This window comes from Ictalurus punctatus, chromosome 17, assembly GCF_001660625.3.
Source record: "Ictalurus punctatus breed USDA103 chromosome 17, Coco_2.0, whole genome shotgun sequence".
In the NCBI taxonomy this organism is placed as follows: Eukaryota; Metazoa; Chordata; class Actinopteri; order Siluriformes; family Ictaluridae; genus Ictalurus; species Ictalurus punctatus.
The window spans coordinates 4,359,737-4,384,528 of record NC_030432.2 but is presented as its reverse complement, the minus strand read 5'-3'; the positions used below and the strand labels follow the sequence as shown (position 1 = coordinate 4,384,528).

Sequence of the window (24,792 nt, the reverse complement as noted above, 5' to 3'; positions counted from 1 at the left end):
TTACCAAAATAAAGGTTACCATCCAACCTACAGGTAAGCCATTAGCTACCTAAGTGAGCTACACTAGATATAGGCAAGCTAGCTCTTTTGATCTTTACAGTACGAAAGCTCTGTATTAAACTTAAGATGTTACTTCGATGATTAGTAGCGATTGCCTATATGTAGGTGACACTCAGGTTAATATTAAGTAGCATCGTTGATAGATAGCTCACTATGTACCTGGAAAAATGTATAAAATAACATGAATTAGCTAGCTAGCTAGTATTATATCATATTTGGCGAAATTAGCTAGCCAGCTAAGTTACCTTTCTTTATATACTGTTGATGATCGAGGTAGTGTTCAGCGTAGCTCATTTGCTTAGTTAACATAAGAACTGAACTGAAATAGACTAATTTTCAGATTAGTCAGCGTCAACTGTAGACATATGAAATAGTCATGTGTAAAAGTAATTTTTCACCAGATGACTTATTTACTCTTACTTTCTTGTGATTGTCTTGATGACCGCTTATACGTTAGCTCAAGGGAATTACTGTGTGAATTATCATTACTGAATTATTGAAGTATGAAAGTAATATTCTTCATCTGGAGAACATTTTGAACAAAGTGGTGTCATTTTGAATGGAAAAAGAAACCTATATATATATATATATATATATATATATATATATATATATATATATATATATATATATATATATATATATATATATGCATGCTATAAGTTAGTGTGATTTATAGTTGACAGTGCTAAGTTGCATTCAATATCGTGTCCGCTTTGAAGATGGTTGATTGCATGGGGTCAATAACAGTGCTACCAGTACAAGTATTCAAGATATTGAACAAAACACAGAAGAGGTTCCACACCCTTGCAAAACAGCTTCCTTCCTGGAAAACCCCGTGGCATAAGGTAGAAGCAAAAAGACCGAAGTGTATCCATGCATAAAGAAAGTTATTCATGTGGTGCACAATTACACTATAACCTAAGGGTTCTTTACAGCATGATGAAATAATTTGCCAAAATACACTCATATCTCCTGCAGACTTATGATGGTACAACTGACCCCAAAGTGGCTTCTAAGTGAAGCAGAATACAGTCAAAGCATCTAATCTTGTCAGAAGCAAGTAAGAACAGAATGATCTACAACAAAACACTATAGATCATGATTAAGTGCTAATGCAGATGGAAGCTACGTACACTGATCATTATGTAGTCAGTGAAACTCCAAATAAGGTCTAATTATACCCACTAGTACCATTAGTACAATATTGAATAACTGTAAGATATTAAAATGAAATTACACAGAAAGAGTATATGCCTGACTAGACACACACTCTCAGTATATAACAAAACAAAAATATCCTAAACACAATTAATAAAATTAAGAATTGACAATATACAGTCTAGCAGCTTGCTCTGAACAGACCTGGACGTACCGGTATTCCAGTGTGTTCTGTTCTCATTACCGGTGTATGAGGCACACACTGAAGAACTAATATCATTAAGCACTCCACAATCCCCTTTTCCCGCTCAAAATATTTCCAGTATATCTTACAATAGAAATGGTTCTGTACATCATGGACACACAGTCTACACATACACTTTCTTTTGCGGATTTAATACCAATTATTTTCTATAAAACAATCCGGGCGTTTCCGGGATCTACGCTCCGTCAGAAGTGGGAATACTGATCCAGATTCCTGACGTGCCACAAGCCTCTCCTGAGGAGGAACGTACCAGGTGTCAGTGAGTAATCAAGGGAGTACACATCAGGCCTTGGTGGACTTGGGGTGTAATGAGACCACCGTCCACCAAAGCCTGATTCAGTGCAGGGCATTGGGAGATGCACGGGTGGTGAAGGTGAGATGTGGGCACGGGCGGCACCGCCTGAGTAGGGTAGTGGGGGTATGAGGCAGTGGGGGGGGGGGGGGGGGGGGGGGCGTGGTCGAGCATAGGCTGTGAACGGAGTGGAGGCAGCTGGAACCAGCAGGTAACGCGTGACTATTCTCACCTGTGTGTAATTAAGGAACGTGTTTTGTTTGTGTCTCACTGTGCTCTCAGGGGAGAGAGGCACGTAGAAACGAGAGGGAGAAAAAGAGAGAGGAAGCCAACCAGCACCGAGTCGTGTCTCACTGTGCATGTGTGTATAAAATAAATCCATCCATCCATCCATCCATCCATCCTACCTGGAGCCTATCCCAGGCGGCATGGGGCACAAGGCGGGGCACACCATGGACAGGGTGTGTATAAAATAAAACTAATGAAAAGTGAAAGGAAAAAGAATAAAACACCTTTTGAGTCGTTCCCAGCCTGCCTCCACCTTCCTCAATCCCTCCCTGAACTTGGGAAATATTACAGTCACATACTAAGGCATTGCACATCGCCTTTGCTAATTTAGACACCTCTGCAATAGTTACCACTCACTGACAATGAGCTCATTATAACACACACCCAGATGGCTATTTAAGAAAACCTGAGCTTGCCTAATACTCCAGGGCTGCCTAAAATATCAAGCACCCTGGCTCCTGTATACTATTACAATAGGTCCTGTTGCCCCTAAAGGCCTTGCTAGTTTCATGTGTTATAAAATAGGGTTTACTATAACTTCTTCCTAATCTTCCTATTGATTTTGATTTACTGACTGGGGGAAAAATCCTGCACACATAAATTGAGATGAGTGGTGCCGCCTTGGGGGGCCGTAGCTTTAGACTATTACAATAAAGTTGTCACCCATTTGTCCTGGTGTGAGGGTCCGAATGCAGAGTTAAGCCTAAGGCAAACAGAACCTCCTCTACTGACTCTATGCTTCTCTCACGATCACTGGTCACTTCTTAGTCTCAGAGTTTTATTCGTGGTTGCTTGTTTAAAAAAAAAAAAAAAAAAAAAACCCACAGGGTTTCAGGCAGGGCTATCTCAAAGGGCAGGTGAAAGGGGTTGTCACCCAGGGTCCCGTCCTTGAGGGGTGGCATGTGCTGACTATGCATCAGCTAAAATTATAGCAAGAGTTTGCGTTTAAAACACTGGACCTATCTGGTTCATCTGATGCTCTTCTGCTTGGAGCTTTCTGCAGTCGTGACCCACCTTCTGCTGCTGTGAATGGCCCCATGTGGATACCCTTGGAATTGCACTTTCCAAACAATTACCCATGCTTCAGGAGATAATCTCTCCTGGATACTGTAGATTTATATAATAAGAACTGCTGCTGTAATCCTGAAGTCTATCCTGTCCTTATTCCAGGACTACCACTGAACATCCTTTCAACATATTTAGCACTGGTTGACTTTATATTATACAGGTGAAGAAGGAGTAATGATCTATAATCCCAATATCTAGTCTCACCAAAAGGAGTACAGGTTCCTCTCAGGGTTTCTTCTCACGTTGTCTCTGGGAGTTTTGGGCTGGTGGCAGAAAGCATCATACAGTATAAGCTCAGGTCACAGTGGATCCGATCCTGGCAACATTGGGCAGTGTGAGAATACTCCCTGGATAGGACAAAGGTAAACTGCAAAGCATCATGCACACTCATTCATACACTCATTCACAGAATGACAGATCAACAATACATGTTTCATAGTGGAAAGGATCACTCACCCAGTCAAACATAGACATGTCCAAATCCAGAAGGTATGAGGCAACGTGCACCGCAAGGCTTCTCAGATGATTACTCAAGGCTTTTCTGAGGCAGTAGGAGTGATATTGTTACCCGTCAGAAATTTAAATAACTTGGGAAAAGGGCCATAGTTAGTCTTTGAGAACAAAGAAAGACTAAGTGCCCAAACTTAGTGTCCATAGTGTCCAAGCCCCTGTGCACAATGTGAGGTCAATAAAGTGAAAGAACTTGACTGGGTCACAGATCCCTGACCTCAACCCTACTTAACACCTTTAGGATTAATTTGAAGGCCGACTGCATGCCAGGCCGTCTCACCCAACATCAGTGTCTAACCTCACTATTGCTCTTGCGGCTGAATGAGCACAAATTCCGACAGACATTTTCTAAAATGTAGTGGAAAGCCTTCCCAGAAGAGTGGAGGATGTTTTAGCAGCAAAAGGGGGGTTAAATCTGAAATGGGATGTTCAACACGCACACATTGGTGTGATTTTCAGGTGTCCACAAACATTCGGCCATATAGTGTATGTTATGTGATTTCATAGCTTTAGAAATGTGGTCACAAACATGGAAAGATGCCCTCAATACCCTTTTGTCATGGCTTTTCTAAACTGCATATAGTGTCTATTCGACTCGTCTTATTTTCTTTTGGCTTGCTTAAATGAATTCGACTCAAAGTGTCTTCCGCGTTGTTTGGCTTCATATGGAGAGTACATCAACACATGCCAGACACTTTAATAGGAACACCTGTACCTCTGCTCATTCATGCAGTTGTTCAATCATGTCGCAGCAGCACAATGCATAAAATCATGCAGATACATGTCGAGTATATCAGAATGGGTAAAACAGGATCTCGGTTATTTGGACCGGGGCATGGTTGTTAGTGCCAGAGAGGCTGGTTTGACTGTTTGATTTTGTGGGATTTTCACACACAACGGTCTTTAGATTTGTCACAGAATGATGCAAGAAACCTCCAGTGAGCAACAGTTTTGCAAGCAGAGCTGCCTTGTTGATGAGAGCACTCAGAGGAGAAGGCTGATTTAAGCTGACAAGAATGCCTCAGTAATTCAAAAAAACTATTCTTTATACACATGGTGAGCAGTAAAACATCTCAGAACGCACAACACAGACAGCACAACAACAAAATGTAAACCTTGAGGTGGATGGGATAGTCGAGGGGCTTGTAGCAGGGCAGAAGTCCAGTCTTTGGCATTGTCCAGCCAGGATTTGCACTGGCGACCCTTGCGGCACAATCTCTCCACTGTGCCTTGGAGGATGGTCTTCCCCATAGAGATACGACCGGTTACGTGACCATACAAGGCAAGCTTGTGGCACCTGATGATGTTTGCCTTCATAGGTAATGATGGTCTGGCTGAAGTAGGCATTTGTCATAAAAGGCCTTTGTACTAAAATGCCTTTGGAAAAGATGATGGAAATCATCAATGACTTGAAGAGCACTATCAGATGGGGTTCAGTCTTGTCCTAGCAAAGAAAGATTTTGATCCCTTTCACAGACAATCTTTGGTTAGATTGGACCTGAGGTACTTGAAACAGTTCACTTCCTCACGCCCCTGTCTGTACATTGTGATGTTTAATTGTGATGAACTATAAAATCTTGGGGGAAATATATCCGGTCCTCAATTCTAGTCATGTATACAACTATTCACTCTTATGCTCTGGGTATTTCACTTGTATCTACAGATACACAATTTGATTTACTAGTTAAGCCTGTAACAGAGATGGGCAGCCATATTTATTCTCTATGTGTTTTTATGTCCCCAAATGCCCACTCTTTAACGCTGCTTTTGCTGCTAAACCTGGCACAGCAGTTATCTGGGAGGGCTTTTTTTTTAATGGTGTCCAGATTCTGTCTATCAACACATTGCAAGCAAACACAGGTGCAGTAATGGAGCATATTTACTCTCTCACACCGCGGGACTCTTAGAGATAGGGAATCTCATAACGTCAAGACATACGAGGTATGAATTCTGCATCGTTACAGAACTTAACCCTTGTAAACAGCTCTGGCAACTGACCTCCTTAAGTGTTTAAGTATTTCTCCTTCATTTGCTTTGCTGTGGTTTGTGCATTGGTTATGTTTGGCTCAATAGCTCATTTGTATTCACACACCACATACAAGCTACATTCTCGTAACTCGGGCCCCGCAAAAAAAAATACCACCACCCTGGGCCCCGCCTACAACCGAGATGGCCGTGGTTTCAGAGTAGTGCAAAAATATGTTGAGTCTGAAATAATTTCTGACTGGTGTATTTTGAAACACTACACATGACACAGCAGTGTACAGCGAGTAACAATCCCTCTTTTAAGACCTGTGTGGTCAAGTTGGATATTTGGACAGGTGTGTGAATTTTGAAAGGGAAGTACGAATAGAAGTGTGGTTTGAACAGACCGTTTAGACCTCCTCCCCAGAGGTACCAGGTATTTTTATTTTAAAAAAACTATTTTTTTGGAAAAATCTACAGTATGTTAGCAATTTTTTTTTTCATGCCTCGAGTTGAAAACCAACCCATCCTTTAAAATAACAAGACCGGATGAATTGGAACGATTGATAAAACAGTGTAAAACCACATACTAGACAATATATCCAAACACTCGAGAAAAATGGAAAACATTTTTCTGCCTTGGTTTTGATTTAGACTGAATTTATAATTGTTTAACCTCTAGGACTATTAGAACGTAATTTAAGTGGCTGCTAATCTTGCTTGCAGCTAACTCGACATAGAGATTAGATAGATGAACGGCGTGAGACTGACAGGAAGGAAGCATTTAACCTTCATTTTAAACTGAAAAAATAAGTACACTGCATGTATTTTGTCCAAAAATAGTTTGTCGTTTGGTGCTGCCTGTCCGTTTCAAATGCTATTACATATTAAACATAGTATGAAAAAAAAACAATATGCTTATATTACCATAAATATTTTAGAAAATAAAATACTTGTAATACATTTTACCAGAAATCCACTGTCTTTGGGGAGCTCCTGTAGGTGTTCTACTGTCTACTTAGGGTTTGTTCTTTGATTGGACCATTTACTGTCTACACAAGTGACGAGGCAAATGCATACAAGCCTCCATAGGAAATTCAGCTCATGGTGAGAATAAATCAAGACTTTATTATTATGAGAATGAACGAATACTGGTTTAAAGAAATAGGTCTATTAAAACACTTCTGAAAGGAGCGAGTGAACCTTTGAGGTCATTGGAAAAATAAAGGGAAACAATCACTTCTTAAACTATTCTTACTGTTACCCTTATTTCCATCAGAGCTCCCACGACAGCGTAAACAACAACTCTTATTCTCTAACCGAATAACTGTTCCGTTATGGAGTAGAGTGGTTGCTTGGCTGTAACCACGTCTGTAACCACTATATGACTGCTTGTCTTGTGTGTTTCCAAAAGCATTCCATTCTAGCATTTACCTCAGAGGAAACTACTTCAAGAGAATGTAAAAGAAAAGTCTGCAAACTCATTTTAGTGAATGAGTATAAGCTCACTTGAAACATTCATGAACAGACTGAACACAGAACCTGGCAACACGCAGAAGGAACTATATATTTTTAGTCTTTTTTATTCTTTGGCTACTTCCTACTTAAGCATACGCAGTTGAGGTAAATCATGACACAATTATAATTCGTCATTCTGACTGCACAGCAGTCCTTTTCCATGAAATCAGTAGTTTAGTTCTTCAACACAAGAAGCTGATGGGTTTCTGGTTTTAATCCACTTGAATGGAACAAACAGTTTAACCTGCCGCTGACTCTAGGTTTAAGTGCACTTAAGCAAGGCTCTTAATCCGATATCGTTCGTACCGTCGTGATGCAAAGCTGTGGTCAAAAATACATAAATAGCTACCACTGGTTTTAGAAAAACACAGCTGCCTACACAATGCCCACAACATGTGAAACTCAGTTTAGAGTTGACCTGTTGAAGGTTATAGAGTCAAATCTTAAAGAAAAAAAAAACAATATATAAAATAACACAAACAATGCAACGAGCAGAAATGTAGACATTAGGGTACAACATTGATTTTGTTCTCCTTTAATAATGTTTCTGTTGATTTAATACGTTTATGCAGAGCCAACAACGTTTTAGCCTAAAATATAATTATCGTGGTCATCAAAAAAAGACCCCTGTTTTTTTTTGGTTTTTTTTTATATCTTAAATACACTTAAAGGATGTAAATAACATTTTCTTCATATTTATTTATCTTTTTCACATGAAAATATTTTTAAAAGAACAGTTGTTTGAGTGGAATATTAGGTCATACTATACGATACAGTACGTTCGTTTTATACAATAATTCCGGTCCGTTTCATGGAGGGTGCCAATAGTTAATTTTGTATGCAGGTGGTCTAAATCGAAGATAATTATTTTCTTCCAAAGACGAACCCTTTTCAGGATGGAATGAAAACTGGTACGAGCGATATCTAAACAGTAAAAGAATACATGATCAGTTCGAGACATGTGATTATTATTTTCTCCCCACGAGAAAAGTCTGGTTCATGTTAGAAAGGCCAAATCTACGCGGATATCGGGTGTAAAGTCGCACTTCTGACTTTGTGTTTACAGTGGCAGTCAAAACAAGGTCTCAACATCGCTACCATTGCTAAGCAACAAGAAAGCGCTTGTATCATAATTTCAAATGCTTATGCAACTTCCCTAAAGTTATTTTTTAAAAATAAATAAATAAATAAATAAAAAAGGGCCGTCCCTGGTTTCAGAGTTTTGTGAGATTCCAGTGTTGTGAAACCATTTTTGGGTCATAAAAACCCAGCAATTAGATAAATGGTCATATTTAGTATATACTGAACATACAAAACTGTATATTTTGCTTCTATTGTTATGTTTGTTTTATGACAGCGGTTTATTGTATATACAATGGATATCTCTACCAAAGAAACAAAAAAAAAGTATTTCAATCTACTGTGTTGCAGCATGAAATTAAACTCGAAGGTAATCCTTGAGAAAATCTGTGCTGTATGTTTTCTCGTTGCTATGGATGTCTTTGCGCTACAGCACAATACAAACCGGTTGAATGAATTCACTAATCCTTGGATAATCCACTAATAATCACGTAAGCACTGGTGCCTCACACGGTTGGTTTTAACACAATCAACGAACTTACAGTACTGAATAGTTTTTTTCATTCAAGTCATCCAAACTGGAATCCTGATCTAGTGGACGTAAAGGTCTGAAGATGAATTTATCAAAAAGTCCAAATAGCATTAGTCTGCATAGCTATGGCGTATGTTTACATTGCTGAGAAGCGAAGAATGTCCTCTCTCTTTCTCGGTAAACCCCGCTGTCGCTTTTGTATGAACAGGCCGGCATTAAAAAAAGGCCAAAAGGTAACAGAGTTTAACATCAAGACGATATGCGTGCATTATGAAAACCATGTTTTTCCCCCTCTGCGTTTGGGGAACGCAATTGTGCAATTCCTTTGCATGATTTTCAGATTGCCCCAGGCTTCTGGACAAATCTGCACATGCAGACAGAAGAGGAACCATGTGGTGAGCGCCAGAGAACACCACTCCCTCTCTCCTTCCTCTAGGGAGGGGATATGTCGGTTCTGAGACATATGCGGGAAGTGGAGGCGCTGTGCGAGAAATACAAAGGTTACCATTCAGCTCCAACAGGATCTGAAACCAAACCCCCTCCGCCTTCCGCGCCTGCCTCCACCTTCCTGTCCCCTCCATCTGTAGACCCACTTCCTCCAAGCATGGCTCGCAGAAAAAAATTACATAGAAAATAACGATTTGGATCCGCCATCTGAATATTTCTCTCATCTCGGTTTCGAAAGTTAGTGGGTATTAATATCGCTTACGGTTCTGTTGCTGGACCGGGCGCACGAATGGAGTGGGGAGATTTAAGGAACAGCTTTCTGTTGCATTCTGTCCATTTTTAGGCCCAAAGGGGAGGGAAGAGACGTCTCATATAATAAACGGCAAAAACGTCATCGAGGAAGCATTGCGCAGTTTCTCAAAATGAACACCGCAAATTCCAAACAAACCTTGCTTTATTTTTTAAGAACTGGTTAATTGGCATTATTTACTAAGAACACAATAATTATTTAGGGAATATACATTATATACACACACACACACACATTTTTTATATGTATATATGCATACATATATACATATATATACATATACATATATATATATATATATACACACACATATACACATACATATATATATATATATATATATATATATATATATATATATATATATATATATATATATACATATACATATACACATACATACATATATATATATATATATATATATATACACACACACACACACACACAAATATACATATTCGACATATTTTCCAAGAAATTTTATTAAATCTGCTTCGTTTTTGTTGCTGATGAATAAAATGTTTCTGCCATTATGTAAAACACTGAAAAGGGCAGCCGGTCAGTTAAGTAAACACAGAGCTGTGTTGAATGTCAGGCCGATCTGAAGTCCAGTTTGAACTGAAGGTCATTTGAGTTTGAGCACATCACTTTGTCCATTATCTGTGATTTCCTGGGATTTCCAGCACACAGTATTCATAAACTACAGGAACACATTTCAACACAGGCCTTTCCTGTGCCTCAGACACCATGCAAAAACAATGTGAAGTGTAGCAGTCCGAGTCTGACAAAGAACTTCAGTAAAAACTCTCATACAGTGCTTCAATATGACCTTTTATGGGCTTTTATAAACCAGTAATCTCTCCCATCTATTAGGATTAATGTTAAACCCAGTCTGAAATCCTGCAAGAGGACAAACTAAGTAAAATGTCGACGTGAGCGCACTTGGAGAAGAAGCTGAAAAGGATAGAACTTCCTCTTTTGAGGCAAGCTGGTGTGTACGTACATCAGGGAGGAAATTAAGGGGGAAAGGAAGTGATACTGGTCACTCGTGGCCTAAAAAGGAAGCTCTCAGCCAAACAAACATTTCAGTAAGCCTCATACTGCTGTGGAGAGTTCTGATGCAAGCTACAGTATTAATCATTTTATAAATACTGCCATTCTTGCACTTTAGCCTTCTTTGAACATTAACATAACATTGTCCCCTCACAGCTAAAAGGTTCCTGCTTCAAGGAAACACATTGTAGATGAGATAAAGGAAGGAAAACGGGCCGCTTCCAGGAAGGATATAGTAACTCATACAGTGTAATCACTCTTTACAACCGTGGTGAGCAGAAAAGCATCTCAACATGCACAAAAACATCAAACCTTGAGGTGGATGAGCTACAACAGAAGAAGATAACATCAGGTTCTTCTCCTGTCAGCCAGCCAAGAACAGGAATCTGAGGCTACCATGTGAACAGAGTGGACCAGAGTGTCCAGGTTGGGCAAGTCTGTACCCATAATAGCATCAGATTCCTGTTCTTGGCTGACAGGAGAAGAACCTGATGAGGTCTTCTGCTGTTGTCATGAATCCACCTCAAGGTGCAATGTGTTGTGCATTCTGAGATGCTTTTCTGTTCACCACGGTTGTAGAGAGTGTTTATTTGAGTTACAATAGACTTCCGGTCAGTCAGCTCAAACCAGTCTGGTCATTCTCCTGTGAGCGCTCTTAACAACAAGGTGTTTCCCTCCACACACAGAGACTGTTGTGTGTGAAAATTCCAGGAGATCAGCACTTTCTGAAATATTCCAAACCAGTCCATCCAGCACCGGCATCCATTCCACAGTTAAAGTCACAGAGATCAGACTTTTCCCCCCCATTCTGATGTTTTATATGTACATTAACTGAGTGGGTGTACAGGTGTTCCTAATAAAGCAGATGGTGAGTCTATATCAAAAGATGATTAGATCATAAACAGTCTTTTCACGTTTTCACATCAGATTAATAAAACCTGGTAGGTATGTACACATGGAGGGGCATTATATCGTGAAATTTTATTTTTATTTTGGGTTATAGCTATGAGATTACTGTTAGGCTACGGTTTAGTAATTAATAATAATAATAATAATAATAACAAATGGATGTCATTTTGTGATTTATCTACATACAGTATTAAAATCCGTGTGTTTACAACCGAGGCTTCATTCGCCCGATTCAGCAGTTTCTTCCAGATTTAGATCGGACATGTGTGTTCTGTGTGACAGACAGGTTTAAGTGGTAACGTGACCTTTCATATGGTTTAATTTCCATCCTACATCTCAATTCCTGTGTGTTAAGTTTGGAAAATGAGTAAGTATTCATGTCACCCTCTGACCTTTTGGAATATTGGACATCTGGTTGTGCACCACACACACACACACACAACCATGACAGCATATTGTAAGGTCCTGAAAGCTATTCAAACGTTCCCATGCCTAGTAACAGTTGCTAGGCTACAACTGATCAAGGTTCAATACAACTCAAGTGAAGCATTTCAAATTGCCCATCACACCAAATGGCATTTCTGTGCACTTTTAACTACTGAGTTTGGGGTTTATATCAGTTCATCAAGTGAAATGTACACACTTCATGTTTTACTTATTGCGTAATTCCTCAAGTTTCACAAGATCGGCAGAGAGAGAACATTGCACAACGGCAGACAGGAACACTAACGGGAGTGGTGATGGTCACAGTTATTCATTTTTCCTTTTATGATAAATACTGGCAATGCCATTGGTAGTGTTGCTGTCTCACAGCTCCAGTGTTTAATCCTGAGCTCAGGTGTATGTGGAGTTTCTCACGTTCGTCCTGTTTCTTGCGTGGGTTTCCTCAAGGTTCTGCAGTGTTCACACTCAGTGTTCCAAGGACAGGCTCTGGATCCATCTCCACCCTGGCCAGGATAAAGCGCTCACTGAAGATAAATAAATAAACGGTTGGTATTTAAGATTTCCTCTAAGCGTTCAATACTATTGCACAAACCTGCAATCTGGCTTGATTTTACACGAGATTCTGCTGTCCTCTGGTGGTAAACACACCATACTACCTCACACTAGAAATGACCAAATACATGACAAAGGTCACAGCAAGTGTTGACAACAGCAGTGTCATCATTCATTCATTCATTCATTCATTCATTCATATGCAGTCTCAGAGTTATCAGTGTCAGGGTAGATCTACAGCCTATCCCTGGGTGCAAGGTTGGAGAATTCACCGCAGATGGGTTGCCAGTACATCACAGGGGACCATGCACACACTTATTCACATCTATGGGGAAGTCAACAAAGACAATAAACCTACCTGCATGATTTTGGACGGAGAACCTGGACTCAAGAGAATATGAGGAGACCGTGTGAAAGTCCACACAGACAGTAGGCCTCAGGATCGAACCCGGGAACCCTGGAGCTGCTCGGCAGCAATGCCATAAGTAATACAACTTTTATTTATTTATTTTTTCTTATCCACTGTATAACACTACACAGTAAGCATGCTGATAGAAAAATACTTCCAAATCAAATGAATTAATAATCAGTTCCTTTAAAAGTTGAGTATGTAAAATTCAACTGCACACATGCTGTAGTGCAGCATTTTACATAACAGCAGAGAGCACTAACCTAACATTTCTGCTATCATTTATTATCTCATTTATTTCCAGTTTCTTTGCTGTACAGTTTTGACTTCTTTATAGGAGACCTCAGACCCCACGTTCCTGTCCTCCGCTGAGGAAGCGCAAACATACATTAGGCAAAAACGACCGTACAGCCTACTATGTTTTAAAAGGGACTCAAATTTTTCCCATCTCTTCTTGCTGTACAGTACTAATAGATCTCCACCCCCATCTCTCTCTCACGCACACACACTCACACACACTCCGCTCTGAGAGATTCCATTGTATCCGCAAGGCTGGAGAGCATATGTTTGACCTGAAGTCACGGTGAATGCTGCCATCTGCTCAGGATTCCACATGATCCGGGTCCTGTGTGAGAATGCGGCCGGCCTTTGTGCAGGCTCACTAGGCAATGTGGGAGAATCTTCCTGGTGCACAATAGGGAACAGTGTCGCTGTTTAACCCTTTCTCTGTCCCACCTTTTTCAAAAGGCAAGTCTTACCAAAGGGATTGTTTCTCCTGACAAGCCAATGATGAACTGTCAGTTGCTTGTTAATGACCAGGCCAAGGCTTTTGAGGTGTCTCATGTATTATAGGAGAAGAAAGACATTACATTATCAGTTAATTAAATTTGGGGTGTAGGACGGTGGTGTATAATCCCCGAACACACTGCAGTTTTGGGAACTGCAAGACATGCACTAAGAAAAATGTAGAGTCAACTGAGTGCCAGTTATGATTCAGAGAACTGTTGACAAAATGAGGATTATAGTTCTGTATGAGATTTACACACACAAAACATTTTCCACCATTACGACTTTGTGGCCCTTAGAAGAAGCATCCGGTCCAAATTTATAAAGAAACAACCTGCATGTAGAAAAGAAAGATGAGGAAACGACTCTGCCGACTCGAGGCAACGCACCACCGGGCACGTAACCGGTAGAAGTAGGAGGGAGAGTAAACTTTGATGACACAAAAGCACGATCATTTCCATACAAGATTAGATTGGCCGAACCCAACAACCCCCAACACCACGTTAAGAATAACAAAAGGCATCCACATCAACTTCACAGAAGGGTGTCGTCCGGTCTCCGAGCTCAGCCACGCCGTTAAAACCCTCAATACAACAAGCACTGAAATTCTACAATTCAGTCTGACTAACTTGTAAGCTCGCTTAAAACATTTCACACGCACACACACACACACTTTCTGAACCAAAGTAGGACTCAACAAAAGCTCTGAATACTTGTAAAAAAAAGTTTTATTTTCAGTACAAAACTGGAGAGAAAAAAATATATTAAACTTAACACAAAACATGAAACGTCTTCTATAAATACAATAAAATAAATATATATAAAAAAAAAAAAAAAGTATTCAAGCTGCTGGGATGATGCATCAACTCTATATGGAACATGGAAGGCTTGAAAAAATACCCATCAGAACCATGTTTAAAAAAAAAAAAAAAAAAAAAAAGAAGGGGGAGTCACTTAATCCTCACACACAAATACACCTAATCACAATTTAAATTAAAATCCCTACAGAATATCACAAGACTGACTTTCTTCTGAAAACCAACTAATCCTCTGCTGCCCAACAGAATTCGAAGAACACACAAAAACAGTTTCTTAACTGCAGCAGTTTCTAGAAGAAACATGTCCGAAACAAGAGTTCTGTACAGGTGACATGAGAGAGATTCATCTCAGTAGATCGAGAGAAAACACTGAATCTATGGAACATTCATCATTCATACAAAAAGAGTCAAATTCTTTGGCTTTTTTCTCTCGCGCGCTCTTTTTTTTTTTTCCTTTTTAAATAAATGCTTTTAACCAGCAGCCAATTTAAATACTGATTACAGACAGTGTTTCACTCCAAACCCACAATTCAACTTCCATCTTTTCTCAGACTTACATTGGGATCATGAACTGGAGAACATGAAGAAAGAAGGGAAATGGAAAAGAAGAGAAAAACGCATTCCTCCACATATTTCTTTATATGGTGCATGTACAATCTTCACACTGAGCTCGAATACAAAATTGTCTAAACGATAGCAGAATCGATCATCGAGATCAGGAACCGTGCGAGAACGAGAACTACGGTTCTAAAGGAAGAAACTTGAACTGCCTTCACTGTAGAAACCATCAGGCACAGACAGCTGACTGAAGATGGGCAGCCTCTTGGCGGCGCTGTCGTTAGCCGAAGACGAATCGGAGCCACTCAGGCTACTGGCGGAGCTGCTACAACGTCCCTCGTGGTCCGAGAGCGACGTGAGCGACAGACTCCGCGTGCCCAGTGAGACGCTGAAACTTTGGTCAGGTACACCAGGCGCCATCTGAGAGGGCGAGGTGGTGGGAGTCGGCTCACCGCTGGAGCAGCCAGAGTCATGCGAGGGCAGGAACTCTGGGAACGCCATGGCCAGGAGGTCAGAGACGGTGCCCGAGGAAGGCGGCGAGGCAGACGGCATGCCGAGGAACGACGACTGAGAAAAGGGACGATCCAGAGGTAAGGGGTTGGAAGGAAAGCCGGCGAAGCTGAAGCTCTGTTTTAGGAGAGGTGGACGCTGGGTAGTTGTAGGAAGAGAGGGCTGGCGAGGGCGGAGGTGTGCGTCGTCATCGTTGTTGTGAACGAAGTGGCAGCGGATGCCGTACGGACAGAAACCGATGGAATGGAACGTGCGACACGGTTCGGTCTTGTATTTAGGGTGGCGGTTGATGCCGCGTAGCTCCTCGGCTCCGTGGGCGAACTGGCACTTGCTCCCGTATTTGCACGTGCCTCTTTCTGTGAACGTGCGACACAGTTCAGTCTTATAGCGTGAAGAAGCGGTGCTGGAAGACACACACGACGTGGAGCCGGCGAAAGACGCAGCGCTCGACACGGACCCGGGTTTGTCACATGCCCAGCCCAGACCTCCCGTCTCGCCCTCCACCATACTGACGGCACGCTCGGACCAGAAACCCATCTTGTTCCATCGTGACGGCAGAGGGAGTTCTTTGGTTTGTGCCCAGCTGTTAGAAGTTATGGATCCGGGCTTTGGATATCCCACCGCTGATGTAGGAGGTGCAGAAGTCTTTGGCAGCTCGCCCATGTCTAGATTTAAAAGTTGCTGCAGACAAAGAAATATATAATAATATAATATACATATATTGATAGGTTGGTAAAATGGGTTGCAAAACTTTCTAGAATACTAAGTTTGGAAGTGCTCGTGTTTGAGCCGTGTGCGCATGCGCACGAGACACCACTTAAACTTAGCTCAATATCCAGGCGACCTTTTCTTTTCTTTTATTTTAATTTTAGTTTTCTAATGCAAAAAGTTCTGCATTTCTGCTAAAACGGTTTGAGAAGTGTGCACATGTTGCTCCCCTTCTCCCTCCCCTCTCTTAAATCCACGCTGCGTCTCGTCGAATCCGAAGTTGTTTACATTCAAACTCCAGCGTGCAGGTCAAATATTGACACGTCGCGATGATCACTTTATAAATATCTCAGCTCAGGATTAACTGTTAACCAGCGCACTCAGAAAACTGCATCTGTTGAACGCTTACACAGCGCTCTAACTCTCTTCAAGACCGAGAGCTCGTGCTCCATTTCCCCCGCTCACAACGCACAACGTTAACACACATGCACGCGCGCGCACACATACACACACTCTCTGAATGCACGAGCTCACGAAAGCACAAAACACAGTTTTAAACACTTCTGGTAAAGTTGAGATTTACATGCATGTCTGCTTTTCATTAATGCATGAAAGTACATAAGTCACGTGCTGCGCAAACACACACACACACACACACACACACACACACACACACACACACAAATTAAAGTAAAGCTGCAAGCTGAAAAATAAAGCATGTTACCTTGCACAAAAGATCATCTCTATCGATAAACTGATTGAAGGCGAATGACGGCATGTTCCTTGTCTTCCGTCCACGAGGGGGTGTATTTATTTTTGCTCTCTCTCTCTCTCTCTCTCTCTCTCTCTCTCCTCCACGCACTCTCCACACTCTCAAACTTATTGCACGCTTGACACCACGTATTTTTAAGCTCGTGCGCTGCACACAGCCACACCTCCGCCCCGCCCCCAAAAAAACCCCGGCTGTATCCCAAATGGCTTCTCCTCTGTGTAGTCTCCTCTTCATTCCTCCTGCAGCCTACCCAGTTCACTTCATAGAGACTGAGCGTGACGTTGCACACACAACTGGACTGAAAACTTCTGATTTGTGTCTTGCTTTGTATGTTTATAACGAACATCCGTGTTATTATCATTCTAGAAAACTCTCAAACTGGGAGCTGTGGCCCACTGGGAGGGGGCGTGTCAGATGGCGCCAGGGGGGGCCCACATAGAAATTCTAGAATTTTATTATTATTATTATTATTATTATTATTATTATTATTATTATTTTGACTTATATGTAAGTCGGAACTCAGAACTTTTGAATTATGAAGTACATAAAAATGAGAAATATTAATAAATGAAACGAATTCTACACAGCACACTGAGACACACCAAACAGAGACATCCGTTGATATATGAGTGATCTGTACTGTTCGCTACATGCTGATAAAAAAAAAAAACCCAAGACTATTTAAAATGGATAAGTTATTAGACAGAAGACGTAGCGTCTATGTTGAGAAAGTTCATACAGAAGAAAACAATGAAATTGCGAAAATCTGACGACTCTATGGGGCCATAAAAGGATGCACCCTATACGACCAGGGCCTCGTGCTGAAAATGTCTGAGAACTACTGCTCTAGAAGAATTAGAAGAAGAAGAAAAAAAAATGCACTTACACCTCAACTCTGCACTTTGCTTCTTCAAGAACTCAATTAATAGATCTCGTATGGTAGCACTTCTTGTATTGTTCTCTGCTTGATATATCGCTTTGCTTGTATCTTTCTCATTTGTAAGTCGCTTTGGATAAAAGCGTCTGCTAAGTGAATAAATGTAAATGTAAATTTCTAAAATCCCATTCTGAATTTACACAGGTTTTACTTTACATGAAAGTTTGATCTATTTTTAATGGAGGTTTCGTTCCTGAATCTTCAACCAACATGCCACACGAAGTAGCACAATTACTTACAATCTCACAGGAGTTGAGATTTCGATTAAACCCGTTCAATTCAAGTCAAACAGACGAATAGCGATAAGCGCTCGGTAATACGTATAAGCTTTAGTCATAGTAGACGGTGATTTCCACCACTGTAGATCCAAAAACACTGATTTAGTGCCTCTCATTTCAGTCAGTCAGCTCCTAAATCAATCCTTCTTATTATTATTATTCGAACGAAAGCGTGTATTTCACAGCGTAGTTAGTTCTACTACACATCCTGATTCATTCTTCTAACTCCTTCAGTCAAGATATTCTCAACTCTCTGCGGTTATACCAGTTTTGTAATCTTGCACCATTTTTAACCACTTTATTATTATTTTTTTACACAATGTCGAGCCCTGAGAAAGTTAGACTTCATAGTGTCTGATCAGAGTCAGATAAATCACCTCCCGACTGCTTAACAACCCCCGCCTGTCAGATACCAGAGCCGAGGAAACCCCAGAGCGTCTTGATAGGACCAGCCAAAGGTGTTGAAGGTTTCACCGGCTGCTTAAAGGACTGACATTAAAGGCGTTTTATATCCCTCATCACGGTGACAGCAGACCATCCTGCTGTGGTCCCACTGTGACATGAGACAACGCTGTCTCCGCGTGTCCACGCCAGTGACTGTACACATGCAACGCTGTGTATGAGAACCGGCTGGAGGAAACTGGAGACCGCAGCGCTGGGGTGAAATTAAAGCAGAGAAAACCAGCACTGGAATCTTGGGTCTGTCTTTATGCGGGTTCTAAAGCCAACACCTCGGGCTGTGTATATTACAGCCCACACAATATAACTGTAATGTAAACTATCTAAAGGACGCTGTTGTGCCAGTGCGGTTTGAAAGATGAGATGTGACTTACCTCAAGTCACTTACCACTCTTACACACACACACACACACACACACACACACACTGGAGACTGTAATTTTACCCTCTTGCACTGAAATGCTCCACACTAACGATGTTCCCTCCATTGTGACAAAAGAAAGAGGGTCAGACCGGGCCAAGACGTCAGCTTACTGAGGGCATGTTGAAACATAAGGGTTCTTGTTGTGATCCCGCTAAACCCAGTCCAGTCCACCTCCAAAACCTCAGTAACTTGATCTCACACGAGGACGCATCTAAATGAGAAGACCTAACACAGTTCATTCTAGCCTACACTACATACGGCTAAAGCTTTTACACGTGGACTCGTATGCTCGGAATGCTTGACGCTTAATGCGTGTAATTTATCACTGTGTTTATTCTTCTAAGCACGGTTTGTTAAAATCCTCACTCGCATTGCATTGCATACGCATGCCGATAAAGCATATCGGTTAGGACCAATAGTAACGAGCCCATGAATAAACGGACTCCGTTTACACCGTTTCATATAACTGATAAGATTGAAATCTCTTTCCTAATTACTCTGCCTTGTGTGATAATGAACAGTTTGGTCGAATGTTGCGGGATCTCCTTAACAGCCCGAGATATTCGACTTGTTCTCTTTGAACTAAAAGTAACGTCAGATTGACGGCACGGAACTCCGAGAGGATTTTACCGTAGTCTCTGTACAGTCCCTGGAGGATTCCGCATCTTTCGCGATCGCCGAAATCAACTAAACTCACGCGATATTCCGAGGAGCTCACGATTTTCCGAAATTACCGCCGATCTTGGAGCGAGGCGTGACGATGTAGAAAGCCGCAAAGAAGCCCTCGTCGATTCACGTGCGTCGAAAACCAGTACAGCTAAAAGGTAAAACAAACATCGACGCGAAAGACCGCGCGAAACAATTTCGCCAACTCAAGTAGTTTTCTGCAAAAAAAACAACAAAAAAAAACAAAAAAAACGCCGCAAAATCTCCGCAAATTGAATTGAAAATTTTTTTTGAAGAAAGCCGCCGCAAAATCGAGCGTTTTTGGCCGCAACGATCACAAAAGAATGGATATCACAGATTACAAGCCACTGTATTCGCACTATCTTACAAAATCTTGCACAGCTGAATAAACAATACACATTTATTATATTTTTATAGCTGTATTTATTATTATTGCATTATGATATACATATTTGTGTTCAAGTTATTGATTATTCCTTTAGAAAATGCTTACCTAACAGACCGTATGTACTTCTACTCATATTGCATCTAAACAGGGAGAGCAGCTTTAAGCAGTTAGATCGGTGTAGGTTAGTTTTGGGTCCCGGGCAATAATTCACTACAGTAGCGGATGTAAGATTGTTGCTAATCAAACAAGCGAGGGCAGGGTGTGTGGTTACAGTGGAGGAGGAAGGGGTGAGATTTGGTTGTGTGTGTGTGTGAGGGCATGGGAGAGCTCTGCCTCCTTCTCCACTGATTGAGCAAAAGCGTATAAGAACATAATGAGTAAAAAGTTCTTGGGCTAACAATGCTCCCACCCCCCACCTGAGGGTGAGTGCTCAGGGGTTTTTAGTTAGAAGGGGGTGGATGTGGGGGGTTGTTGGTGGGGGGGGGGGGGGGGGGGGGTTGTTTAGGAAAGCGCAAAGATGGCTGAAGGCCCTCTCGGCTCTAATCCTTAATCACAACAGTGTCATGGGGCAAAGAGGAATGCTGCCCTAAAACACGCCCCCACTCACGAAATCACTCATCCTAAATGACTGCACGGACAAACCCCAGAGTGTCCTCTTGTTTTATTTCTTTTCTTTTTTGCATGTGGGTGTTTAGGAATGCCTGTCAGGCGAGAAAAAAAAAATCACAATCTTTAAAAAAAAAAATCACGGGTCACTGTCTTGTTAGAAGACTTGTCATAAAATGCCCAGCATACTATAATCCATTCACACATCCAGCTCGCTGACATTCCACCGCAAATGATCTGTAAGCCTACAGACAAGGATGTCAGTCAACTTTGAATGGATACTGCAGATGTGCAGCTAGTGGAAACCATTACCAGACGTTAGGCTTTAAACCCTATGGCCCTTTAACATGCACCGGAGTCATGGCTTCTGTGCTGTGTGCCATAACAGAACACGAAAGGGATGTTTCACACTCGCCTCGCACGACTCTTCTTATGCTAATCGAGAGTAAAGGGAAGCGATGTAAGAAAGGCACATGGGTGGTGTGACAAAAGGCTTTTCAAAAGGCATTATACACTCCGTATATATAGGTTTAAAAAAAAAAGTTAGACGTATGCATATGATTCATGTAGCTGGTGACTTTTAATGACCCAGTAATATGTTTACATATATATATATATATATATATATATAAGTGGAGTCCATATCTATCTGAAAATCACCCACAATCCTTTACTTACAATAGTGCTGACTTATTAGAAGCACTCCAGTTTCGAAAGCCTTCTGAGAAACTTCTAGAAGTGTGTGTGTGTGTGTGTGTGTGTGTGTGTGTGTGTGTTGCTGCTATTACTCAGGCATGAAGATGTTCACCATGCTCACCATTCATATATTCAATGTTATACACTTACACCAATTTGTAGTGTTTGTCATTTAGACTGTTTACAAACACATGTTCTGGGGAATAGCAAGAAAGTGATTTCTACTTTATATATTGATTTATTTTTATAGTAAGGGTGCCTATAACCTGAAATACACACATGCACATGTGCACAAGAATAAAGAAATTTAAAAAGCCAGAAAAAGAAGGCCTTGAACAGATTTAACACGCTTTCCCTTGTTTTCTTCACGTGTCCTACTTTTGGACTGTAAAAGTTCATCAAGTTGTTTTTATTTTTATTATACGTTTATTAAAAAGCACATTCATCTTCTTGTTGTTGTTGTTGTTTTAAATATAGCTTAATTGCATAATAAAATAAATGTAAATAAAAATGATCATGGCTTAATGCATACAGTATGTTTCATATTTTTATCACGGTCACTTTTACAATAGTAAAAGTTGTGTTAAAATGATATATTCCCTTTTATTAAATGCTCCAATGCTTTTGTGGAGGTATCTCCCGCATGTTGTGTCTCCACTTGGCATTAGAACTTGCAGAGCTGCGCTTATAAGCCAGCATTACTAGAAACATAATCTGAACTGTACTTATGTATTCATGACTGTGTTATCCGTTTAAATCCGACTATAACACGTCTTATTTACAGAATATTTCATTTACTAGAACAATTCAACCTTCGCACTGTGTTCCAGCAGGAGGTGCTGCACCACCCTCAGCACCCCCCTTCTTTCCAGTTTGCAATGCCGCTGGACAGCAGAGATATTTACTGTGTTTAACCTTCTGGTGTGGTGTAGAACCGTCAATCTTTACAGGTCCTGACGCAGCTAGGAGCAGGCGATGCAGCCGCCCTAAGACAAAAGTCAAAAACAATCTGGACTTACGACAACCTGAAAGATAAACTTTCGACATTGTTTTGCCTTTGCCTGAGGTTAAGTGCCTAAGTGTGTGTGTTTGTGTTCGAAGATTGAGAGTGTGTGTTTAGGAGATAGGAACCAGCAATCCAAGTCCTTGGGGCAACAGGTGTCCAGTTACCTTAAAGGGAACGAGGCATCCAAAGACCATGGTAAGTTCTCACAAAACAACCGCGTGGGCGCAGCGAACACGTTATTGTAGGAAACTGGACGCTTGTCAAGAATACGTCGCCAAAACCGCAATAAATAAATAAATAAATAAACAAATAAATAAACTCACGACAGGTGTCCGTAACAATGCTGATATGACATATCTCAAGGCAAAAACATAGAAAGAAAAGTCCCACAGTGAGCGTCTGTGAGGACGGAATTCAACAAAATGGACAAAATGAAACTTGGATTGAAGATTTGAAGGAAACATAAAACAAAAGAACACTTTCAAAGTGTCCTCGCCTTTTATAAAACAAATGAAAATGACAAGGGGTGCTGTTTTGGGGGAATAATCGACGACGGGGATGAGGTACCGTCTCCAATAAAAGAACATCCAAAGTGTTTTATTCCTCTTACACCACACTGATTGAGTTAGCATCTAATGTTGACGAGTTCATTCCTGCTAGCGCTTACACTATAGCAGCTATAAACAGCCATTCCCTTCTCATTTGTTATCTCTCTCTCTTTAAATGCGGCTCATCATGTCACAGAGAAAATTGCGCTCAAAGTGTTTAAATACACGGCAGAGAACCTTCTCAAGGCTCCTCAGCGCACACCCTAGAACCGCCTTAACACGTTGTCCGTATTATTTTTATTAACACAGTACTGCTGACCTTTCCTCATTAAGATAAACATGTTGCGTGAAGCTTTAGAGAATATGATTTGTTTGTCTCGCATGTGGCCGAAGGAGGTTTGGATCTCATTGAACATCTGGCCGAAGCCAGGAACATTTCATTCCACACACTACCTTCATCGTTAAATAAGATGCAGACACCTTAAGACAGCTGAAGCTGGAATGAAAAACGTTCAAATGAGTGTTGTATGTAGACTACGTGGCAAGTTTGACGTACCCGAGCAAAGACTAAACCGTGTTTAAACTGTGAATTCAATCAGAGGGAGTTATTATTATTATTTTATTTAAAGCCTTGGTCCCATAGGAAGTTTATTAGAGCACCATAATGTGTGCTGTGGTCAGGATCCCTAGCAAGGGTCCAATCTTATCCTGGATCGTACAGATTTCCTTTCAAAGTCTGCTCCTCGCTGGCCCCCTTTATAGATGGGTCTTTAATGGCTATTCAGAAGCATAGAAATGTGTACTTATATGAGGTAGGTGGGGGGTAGGTGGTGGTGGGGAGGGGGGAAGGGGTGTCCGCACTAGAATAGCTGAAAAACCCTACACATCCCTCATATGCGGAGTCTCATTGAGGTCGTATTTGGGTATTGCAACGTTTAATGCCTCACTTAGTGCTTGGAGCTGTTTGGTCCTAGCAGAACATCTGCTTGCTGTAAAGGAATGGAGAACTGCCCCCAACACACACACACACACACACACACACACACACACACACACACACAGAGAGAGAGCTCACCCCCAACTTGTAGAGCTCTCTTCCTTCACTTCCACGAGGGCCATCCACTCGTAATAAACTTCAGAAACTCCTCTAATGAGATATGGGGTCAGCTTTGGAGATCTGGCTTCCAGGGTCTGCCTGAGCACGGGCATTGTATTTTTCTTTTCTTTTCTTTTTTTTCACTTCCTGAACAAAGCAAGCACAGCTTTCCTCCTGCAGACTCTCCCATAAAGGGTGGGTTTGAACTGTAGGGCAGCTCTTTTGAGACTAGCTTAAAGAAAGATGGAGAAAGACAGACACAAAGATGTATGTTTTAATTGCTGCCATGACATTTCCCACTAAAACCCCTATGAGTCTGTAGCTAATTAAAAAAAAAAGAGCTTATTTATACAGAACTACATATTCATTCACAGCACACACACAAAAAAAACAAAACAAAAGGGACGCAACGTTGAAAACAATCCAAAATCTCAGTTTTAGCTTAGCTCACCCAGTGCAGTTTCGTCATTTCATATGACAGAACAGGAGAACACGACACCAAAGTCTACACGACACCAATCCAGTGTATAGATCAATGTAAACAGAACAAAATGGCGGAATACTTCTATAAATACGAAACTTCACCACTCTTTTAATTAAGAGAGAAAACCACTAACTGCTGAAGGGATCATGTGGAACTTAAAACGTG

At 41.1% G+C, this 24,792-nt stretch overlaps 1 protein-coding gene across 2 annotated transcripts; it reads right to left on the bottom strand.

The window, feature by feature from the left end:
* Positions 1–14,362: 14,362 nt before the first annotated feature.
* zgc:114130 (uncharacterized protein LOC570332 homolog) lies at positions 14,363–24,361 on the bottom strand. Of its 2 annotated transcripts, none has more exons than XM_047161347.2 (2): positions 24,123–24,361; positions 14,363–16,219 (listed from the first exon to the last, which is right to left on the bottom strand). In XM_047161347.2, exon 2 carries the CDS (start codon positions 16,199–16,201, stop codon positions 15,218–15,220), a length of 984 nt encoding a protein of 327 aa, XP_047017303.1. In that variant the 5' UTR covers positions 16,202–16,219; positions 24,123–24,361; the 3' UTR covers positions 14,363–15,217. The 2 variants fall into 2 exon arrangements, with proteins under 2 accessions (XP_047017303.1, XP_017347031.1); XM_017491542.3 differs by lacking the exon at positions 24,123–24,361 and adding an exon at positions 16,971–17,132.
* Positions 24,362–24,792: the final 431 nt, after the last annotated feature.

Excerpts from the sequence above, each read along its gene's own strand:
- zgc:114130 (XM_017491542.3), bottom strand. The coding sequence starts at position 17,024 with ATGCCGTCATTCGCCTTCAATCAGTTTATCGATAGAGATGATCTTTTG. Across the intron at positions 16,220-16,970 it reads GAGATGATCTTTTGTGCAAG|CAACTTTTAAATCTAGACAT; the intron begins GTAACATGCTTT and ends CTTTGTCTGCAG.